Genomic DNA, 9,769 nt, shown 5'->3' with positions numbered 1-9,769 from the left:
CCCGCAGCCCCTCCCCCAGCACAGCCCGTCTCCCCGGACGCCTGGCGCGCGCACGCACTGGGTTTTCCGTCGGCCCTGGTCGCGGTGTAGCTCCCGCAGATCCACTTCGGCTCGGCCCAGGAACTTGTCGAGGCCGAGCAGGGCACGATGCAGCACGGTGAGCTGCAGGGTGGCGGCGGCGGCTCCGGACCCGGTAGGCAGCCCCAGCGGCGGCAGCTCGAAAGTGGCCTCCTCCCGCCACACCGGCGCGCCCAGGCAGCGCTCCGACACCGAGGTCGCGTACTTCTCCTTGCCCACCTGGATCAACGCGTACGCGTCGCTGGTGCCGCCGGGGCCCTTGGCCCGCAGCCCCCGGGCCTGGAGCACCGTCACCTGTACGTGCGTCGGGGACCACGCGGCCCCCAGGCCCCGACCCCCAGCCGACAGTGACATGATGCCGACTCTGTGGCTGAAGTTGCTGCCTACGTTACCGCGCCAGCCCGCAGCCGCCTCTCCGGTGATTCTGGCTCTTGGGTCACTGCCCGCGGTCCCTTTAAAACTTCCGGCCCCGCCCCCAGCTCGGGGCCCCGCCCTCCACCTGTCGGCGCGCTGGCCGCGGCACCTCCGGGAACTTGTTTTGGACCCAGTGACCCCGCCCCCCTCGGCGCTCTCGGAGTCTGGAGAGTGAGAGGACGCATCCGCGGTAGGAAAGAGGAAGAGTGATGATAACTCCCTGGGGCAGCGCAGCCCTGGGAGGTGGGCGACATGATTTATTCTTTTTTTTTTTTTTTTTTTTTTTTTTACTGAAGGAGAAACTTGGTTTCAGAGAGCTCACGCCACTCCACCGGGGTAGAACCTGGAGCCTGCGGTATTAGCTGGGATTCGAACCCGAGCTAACTGAGCGCCGAGGCCAGCGTTCCTTCCCCAGCTTAGGCTCCCGGGACGAGGCAACCTGAATTTAGGTCTCTCTAAAGGGCCTGCAGTGCGTCAGTATCTTCATTTTTCATTCAATAAGTAGTTTGCGTAGAGCGAGATAAAGAAATGAGCACTGCCCTCCAGGAGTTTATCACTATGGAAATAGTCATGTACAGGAAGTGCAGGAATCCTTCGAAATTCTCCATTTCTGGCATTCCCTACAAACTCCCGGAAAGCCCTGGTAAGACATCAAAGAGAGCATCTACTTGTGGCCCCACTGGTACATTCCTGTGATTTCCCTCCATCCAGGAGCTGCCTCTCAGAGCCAAGACCTTCCTACATCTTCAGCCGACAGTAAAAGCCCGGTCCTCACAACCCCATGCTGCTGCCAAACTTAGAGGCCGACTGCAGTTCGGTGGTTCACCCACTCCTGGACAGATTTCCCGGGAGGGAGATCTTACAGAACTTCTTGGGAGTAGGAAAGGAAATCAGGTTATCTGAGCCGGTGCCCTAGAGAATCTTCCAGTGATCTCTCTAGGAAAATGGGAGTGTGCTTGCTATTTTTAAAACCAGAAATTTTCACCTGTCTGGAAGGATGTGTTTATGTGATAGTTCTGTTGTCAGTTCCTTTGTGTGGTAATGAAACACTCAGGAGATAAGTCATAGAATCATAAGATTTAAGATTGGAAGGGACTTGAGAACAAAGAATGTCTGAGCTAAAAAGAACCTTAGAACACAGAAAGATATACCTGAAAGGGTCCTTTTAAATAATCTAGACTCATTTTTATAAACGTGGAAACAAGACCTGTAGGTAATTAATTGGAAGGCAGTGTGATATTTCAGGGAAAACATTGGTTTTGGGTTCAAATATCATTTCTGATACTACCAGCATAACTTTGAACAAATCATTTAACTTCACTGGGCTTCATTGGAAGGCTGGAGGCTAACTAGATAATAAGGGAGCAGGGCTACCATACCATACCATAAGCTTAATGAACAAGCATTTATTTAGTACCAATATATCCCAGGCAACCACCACTGCCAATTGCTATCAAATGCAGTACCATAGTACCATACTTGAAAGGTAAGGATCTTTACTCCCATTCCTCCATCCTGGCTGAACATAAATCGTTGATTTTTTTTAATCCTTCTGTGTCAGAATCAATACTGAGCATTGGTTAGGTGACTTACCTAGGATTGTGCAGCTAGGAAGTTTCTGAGGTCATTCTAGCTGCTCCTAGAACCATATTGATTTTTACAACCTAGGCAAGACAATACATTGTGTGTGTGACTGAATACTGAATGCCCTGAGCTTTTAATGACACACAATAGATTGGATATACTGTATACTTAAGGGTTATGATGGATCTATATAATTCCAGATCTTGTCCTTGTAGTTTTTGTCCATAGAGGATATACCCATATTCTGGAGGCTTTTCCCAAGACTTTTTTTTTTTAAACTTCCTTCCTTCCCTCCTTCCTTCCTTCCTTTCTTTTTTCTTTCTTTTTCTCCCTCATTTCATAGTGCTGTTCCTTGCTCTAACTACATGACGTCCTACATCATTTTCCAATCATACATTTTTCCTATTATTTATGCAGAGAGATCCTGAACAGACTAGCATATTACTAATGATAAATCATATGATATGAAAGATATCAACTATGTGTCTGAAAAAAAATTTATAAAACAATTTAGAGCCAGAAGGGACCTTAGAGTTTAACAAGTCCAACTCCTTCATTTTACAAATGAGAAAACCAAGACCTAAAATGGTGAAATAATTTGACCTAAGTCACATGAAGCAATTAGGTGGTGCAATGGATAGGGTGCCAAGTCTAAAGTCAAGAAGACATCTTCCTGAGATTAAATCTTATCTTAGACCCTTACTAGCTGTGTTACCCTATGAGAGTCATTTAACTGTTTGCCTCTGTTTCTTCATCTGGAGCATGAGCTGGAGAAGGAAATGGTAAATCACTCCAGTATCTTTGCCACAAACTCCCAAAATGGGGTCACAGGGTCAGAAATAACTGAAACTACTAAACAACAACAAAGTCAAATGAATGGCAGTCAGAATTCAAGCCTAGATCCTCTGACTCTAAATCCATTGTATTTTTCACTATACTACACTTCTTGGTCATTTAGCAAGGAGGGATAAAAAATAGCCTCAAGGCTACATTGATACCTGCATAACATCAAAGAATATAAAGGAAGACCCTCACTATTTTGAATGTACTCCCACAAAAGATTTATGGGGGCACATATATGAGTTGAACAGAATAAGAATGGATGAGTTGTCCATATCAGTGACATCACTCCTTTTATGTATTTGAGACGTATCTCTTTTACTGTTTTTAAATTTTTCTTTTTTTGTTGTGAATTTATACAAACAGAAAAAAAGGTTGTGTATGAAGCTTTGAATTTATATTTTGTGGTTTTAAAAAATAAATACAATAGTAACAGAACTATCCAACTTGTCTGTCCCATTTCTTATACCATTTTTTGTAAGTAGGTCATTCTAGAAATACACAGCAACCTACTTGTGCCCACCATTTGTTTTTCCGTTGCATTTTGGGACTTTTGATCCTTCAGAGATTTCATTGTTCCAAAATTCACAACCATACAGCATCACTGGGAGAACACTTCTTTTAAAGAGATAGATTTTAAATCTGAAGTTTTGCTTCACATCCTGCAAATTGGCAAAAGTGACAAAAGATAATTCAGTAAATCTTGGAGGAATTGTGGAAAGAGACATGATGGATTGCTGGTGGAACTGTGAATTGGTCCAACCATTCAGAAAAACAATTTGGAAATATACTAAGAAAATGACCCAAAAAAATCATAACTTTTAACCCTGAGATTCCACTGTTAGTGACATAGCCCCAAGGAGTTCAATGACAAAAAGACCTGTATGTACAAAACTTTTCCAGGAGCACTTTGTGGTGGAAAAGAGGTGGAAATAGTAGATGTCCCTCAATCAAGGAATGACTAAATAAATTGTGATACTTAAATATAAAAAATATTACTGTGCTATAAAAAAATGATGACTGGTGTGTATATAGGAAGCCACTTGAGACTATCTAGTCAAAGCAAGAAAAGAAAGGAATCGAAGAGATGGCTGCTCCCTTTTACACATGCATTAAGTTCTCAATTTTTCTAGCTCTGCAGCCAATTAAAAGACTTCATCATTTCAAAGCAAAAACCCTTCATTTTTGAGTCATACATGGCCAAAGTTTCCTCTTAGTTTAATCAGAATCTAAAAGTATTCTAGTCACAGAACCCTCAGAACACCCTCTTAGTTTATCAGAATCAATTCTAGGCACACTTCTTGAAATGACCTCCAATATATCCATACGCCAAGCACAACAAGGACAAAAATGATAAGGTCTAAATCTGGTGGTACCAGTATTACTGGTGATAAAAGCAGTTTATTACATATGCAAATCAATTCCATTTTCCATCTATTTGCTCTCAGTTTTTTCTATGAGTGTTCTAGATATGATACAACCCAGATAGGGCTCACATCAAACCTAAAGATTTATTCTTCCTACCCCTACTTCTTTCTATTTTAGAAGTAATAATGATTATAATCTATAATTCTTTTCTGTGGTGTTTTGGTTGCTATGTTACTCTACTTGGCAAAGAGATCAAGTGTTTTCTTTTTTTTTCTTTTTTTTTTTTTTTTTTTTTTTTAATAACCCTTAACTTCTGTGTATTGGCTCCTAGGTGGAAGAGTGGTAAGGGTGGGCAGTGGGGGTCAAGTGACTTGTCCAGGGTCACACAGCTGGGAAGTGTCTGAGGCCAGATTTGAACCTACGACCTCCCATCTCTAGTCCTGACTCTCAATCCACTGAGCTACCCAGCTGCCCCCAGATAAAGTGTTTTCTGGCTAAGGTGATTGCCAGGCTCTTTTATCCTTGTGATAACTTTAAAATCAATTAAACTTTTCAAGGGCATTATGAAAATTCAGGTCAGTATCTTTGGTTTGATATCAACTACTTATTTGAATAGCTAAAGATGTTGCAGTTGTTCTCAGAGTCATCTTTCTTTTTTCTTCTAATTTGATGTGGATTTATACATTTGATCTAATTAGTTGATGGTCTCAGAGCATACAGACAGCTGACTGTCATGAGCCCTCACATCAGTAATCATTTATTTCCTGTCTGTCAAGATATAGTTAATTTTGGCTACCACAAAGAGCTGTTTTGACTATTTTGGTATAAATGGCCTTTTGAAAATAATCATAGCAACACATTTTAGTGGTAGTTAAAAACTGGAAAAGTGGGTGCCCTATTCTACTGGATACAATTGATGTGCTGATTAATTTTACTAAAACTAAAATTTTAACTGTCCAAAGGGATGGCTCAATAGGCTAGAGAATGTATTCAGACATGAAGCTGATATTAAAACAAAAGGTAACAATTTTAAAGTTACTGTCATTGCTTCCCCTCTCGCCCTTCCACTTGTTAGAGAAGCTACTACAGTCACCATTTTCTTCCATTCAAATGGTTCTCACAATTAATCATACCTTTCTATTCCCATTGCCACCACACCAGTCCAAGCCTGGATTTCAATAATATCTTAATCAATCCTCCTACCTCTAGTCTCCACCACCACCTATAATCCAGCCTCCCATATGGCTATTTAATCTTTTAAAACTCTGCTCTCAACCTGTTATTCCTCTACTCAAACCTTCAGTTGAATTCCAATAGATAGATAAATTAAGGGTTCTTCATTTGTCTATTGGATCAAACCCTAGAACATCATGATCAAAAGGCGCTCTAGTGACTATCTAGTACATTTCACACCTGAATCATGAAAACCTTCTATAATATCCATAGAAAATAGTCATTCGATTTTAGTGATGAAGAACTTACTACTTCCAATGGCAGCCCATTCTACTTTAGAACAGTTCTAGTTATCTGTTATACTAACTTAAAATCTACTTCAAATTAACTCCTGCCCACTGTCCTTAAGACTGCCCTCTAGGGCTAAGCAAATTACAGAGAGGCCAATTTAGTCATCTAGAAGGAAAACTTGATAATTAGAGATATACATAATTGGAATGGGCTATCTTGGGAAGTCAAAATTCCTCCTCAGTGGAGATCTTTATTTGAAAGTCAAATGATAAATTGTCAGGGATTAGAAAGGATTCCTGTTCAGACTATATGACACCTGAAGCCTCTTCTTTGATTGATATCAGTTCCTCACCTAAAAGGATGTAAGCTAAATCTGCTTCATCCCTAATTCTGCTGCAAAATAGCATTTATAAGCATCTATTATGTGCCAGGAACTAAAGAAGGTAGTGTGGATACAAAGACAGAAATGAAATAAGTCCTTGTGTACAAAGAACTTACTTTCTATAATTGAAAAACAGTTCATTTCTGAACCATACTCCAAGTCTTTCTAGCACCACAGCTTCATGTCTATTACTGGTATATCCTTTGAGAACCAAGGATCACTGTCACACTACAATGAGATATTGGAGTCTTGAGTACAAGGTCTCCCATATGTTAATGTCCAAAAATATGGGCAAAGAGAAACACAGCTAGAAAACCGGATGGTTGACAGTGAAATTTGAGCTCCCCTCTGGAGAGAATTTTCAATGTCTTGTGTCAGGCACAAATAGACTAGGACAATGATGGGCAAACTTTTTAAAGAGGGGGCCAAAGGAAAGGAAATGCTCATCTGTCAGTCTGTTTCTAAGGCAATTCTTTCAAAGTTTCATTGTATTGTATCCTACTCATCGTATTTGTCAGATTGGGAATAATGTCGCTGGCTGGATAGAACATTTCCAGCATTTGGCCCATGGGGCCGTAGTTTGCCCATCACTGGCCTAGTCCTTACCACTCTTCTGCCTTGGAGCACACAGTATTGACTCCAAGATGGAAGGTAAGGGTTTAAAAAACAACAACAGAGGGAATGCTTCAATGCCAACTCTGTCAAGTATTCTTAGCAAGAGGATGTAGTAAGTGAGGAACATAAACTTTAATAATGTCAGCAATTGGAACTTCTGGTTCTAGTCTTCCCTGACAAACTGCCATTAACCTAGCCTAGAAATCAGCGAGAGCCAGTATTCTCCATTTCTTTCACAATTTAAAAAATTTATTGATATACTTTTAACATCATCTTCATTTCCAAATATGTCTAGCCTCTCCCCTCAACTTTCTTAATTTTCTTGCTGATTTCAAGAAAAATTATCATAATGACCTGAACACCCTAGTCCAGTGATGGGCAAACTACAGCCCTTTGGCCAGATGTGGCCCCCTGAAATGAAAATCTGGCCGCCCGACATTATTAAAGTTTATTTACCTCACACTACATCCTCTTGCTAAGAATACTTTCTTCTCTGCCCTCTCAGCCTATGTTTTTATTCTTACAGGTGCACCTACAGAGAGCTTTTATTTTGAGCTTGGCTTCCCCACATTTTCCAGACACTGAGTCAGAGCTCAAGGATGTGTGTTCTACAGGATATTGACAGAGTTGGCATTGCAGCATGCCCACACCCTTAGCTGCCACCCCAAAATGTCCCCTAATTCTGGGGGTGCAATCCCAGGGACAGCTCAGATCTGGCTCTTCCAATAAATTATAGAAGTGTTTATGAGCACCTCCTGTGGGTGGGGGAGGATGAGAGCTCTTTTGCCCTGCCCTCGTTCTTTGACCGAAAGAGGAAGAGAGTTTCAACCAGCCCAGAGCACCTGGGCAAGATGCCCAGCAGGTTAGACCAGAAAAGCTGTCCTTCTCTTACAGCAACAGAAATGAGAGCACATGTATTCCAAACAAGTATAGTCCTTTGGCCTTCATAATACATCAGAAGTATCCAAGTGATTTTAGTAATGAGTCCCAGAATTAGAAATCTGAACTATGTGAGTTCTATGGATTTCTATTTCAGCAATTCATGAAAGAGAGTATACTTTCACTGAGCTGGCTGAACCAAATCATTGCTCCTAGTATATCATTCAGCCAGAGATTTCAGATGGTGAATTCTTTGATTCATCTTCTAGTTTATGTCTGCTAGCTAAAAAGGCCTAAAAGAGGTTTTTGCTAAAATCCTAAAGCAAGGGGTAGCTAGGTAGCTCAGTGGATAGAGAGCCTGGCCTAGAGTTGGGAAAACCTGGGTTCAAATCTGACCTCAGACAGTTCCTAGCTGTGTGACTCTGGGCAAGTCATTTAACCCTAATTGCCCAGCCCTTGCCATTCTTAGGCCTTAGAACAAATAGATTCTAAGATAGAAGATAAAGAATTTATAAGACAAAATAAAATTCCAAAACCAGTCGTGTTTGCCCCTCAGGTTAGACACTTAGAACAAAAGTTATTAGTCTTGGGTGGAAACTCCTCCTAATCAAGTATTCAATCTTTTGTCAAAGAAGGCTGTACTTAGGAAGAATGGGAACAGGATTTTAAGGAGAAATATTGCTGAGCCCTGAGGGGCAGTTAGGTGGTGCACCAGTAGATAGAGTGCCAAGTTCAAATCTAGCCTCAGACTGTTTCTGGCAGTGTGACCCTAGGCAAGTCACTTCACCCTCTTTGCCTCTGTTTCCTCATCAGTAAAATAAGCTGGAGAAGAAAATGACAAACCATTCCAATATCCTAGTCTAGAAAACCCCAAATGGGATCACAAAAAGTTGGACATGACTGATCAACAACAACATTTCTGGGTCCTATCAGGGGTGGAATATTCTCTGCTAACTTTGCTCTCCCCACTACAGACCTTAATGATAAGTTCAAAGACAGGAAAATCCTAGCCCTGCTGGCTATCTCCCTAAAGAAGCATTGCGGGTGGCATAGAAGAGGAGGGGCTGGGGTCAGGGATATAATGGTTGGGTAGTGTTCTTCCACCTTGGGTTATAGGGTGTGGTGTGGACATTTGAACATACTTAGTCATTTGTGCATTTAGTAAACACCAGTCTGACTTTTCACCAACCAGTTGCTTCTTCCCATCCTTTATATGGCTGGTGGCTACCCACCATTTTTAAAAATTCCATCAAAAATATTTATGAACAACACTGGGCCTACTGTTGGGAAAGACAACTTAACTTAAAAAGCATAGTCCCTGCCCTCATGGAACTTACCCTGTAGGCTGGGAAGAATAGATTTTACTTTGCATGGTTCTTTCAGCAATGCTTCTTGTAGGGCATGTCAGAAGATGGCAAAGTATTCTCTCAAATCTCCCTGCTCTTTGCTGCTCTCCCCCAGCATTTTCTGTTGTAGTTCAGCAGACATTTAATAGTGCAATTATGGGTAAATCACATACCACCCTCACCCCCTTAGCTCCCTCATCTGTAAAACAGGATGATAACATAAATGCTACATTATTACCCACCTTGTGGCAAGGAGGTGAGTCATTTTAAGGAAAAGGCTTTGTAAAATGTAAAGCATTATATTGTTTGAAAATTGCTACTAATTGCTACCGTTGCCTTGTGGTATACCAAAACCCACTTGTAAGTCCTGGATGTAGCATTAGGATAAACCTGTGACCAAAAAAAAGTGGAAAGAGATGCATAGGAAAGGTCAAAGATCCAGACAATCAGATGACTAGGTATTTTCTCTGCAGCCACTTGTTTACTCTGGGAATGTTTGGCAAACCTTAGAATCTGGGCTGAAAGGGAGCTTCAAGATCACTGAGGGCAACTTCCTACCTTATGTCCTTACAAAAATGTCCTTTATAAAGTCCACAAGTGGTCACTTAGCCTTGGCTAGCAAAATTCTAGCCACAGAGAAATCACTATCCCTACAAGGCAATTCATTACATTTTAAGAAAATCCATCCATCAATAAGCACTTATCAAGCATGTGTCAGGCACTATGCTAAGCTCTGGGGATACAAAGAAAAGCAAAAGACGGCCCATGCCCTCAAAGAGCTCGAAGTCTAATGGAGGAA

The 9,769-nt window shown here is 41.6% G+C and overlaps 1 protein-coding gene across 1 annotated transcript in view; it reads right to left on the bottom strand.

Moving 5' to 3' along the window:
• Positions 1-448, bottom strand: part of RAB11FIP1 (RAB11 family interacting protein 1) — a 43,073-nt gene extending 42,625 nt beyond the window's left edge. Inside the window, exon 1 of the mRNA XM_044660863.1 lies at positions 59-448. Within this exon, the coding sequence (XP_044516798.1) occupies positions 59-432 (374 nt within the window). The 5' untranslated portion in view covers positions 433-448. The remainder of the gene's footprint in view (positions 1-58) is intronic.
• Positions 449-9,769: the final 9,321 nt, after the last annotated feature.

The sequence above is a fragment of the Gracilinanus agilis genome, chromosome 2 (genome assembly GCF_016433145.1).
Source record: "Gracilinanus agilis isolate LMUSP501 chromosome 2, AgileGrace, whole genome shotgun sequence".
Taxonomy (NCBI): Eukaryota; Metazoa; Chordata; class Mammalia; order Didelphimorphia; family Didelphidae; genus Gracilinanus; species Gracilinanus agilis.
This window is presented reverse-complemented; position numbering and strand designations above follow the sequence as displayed.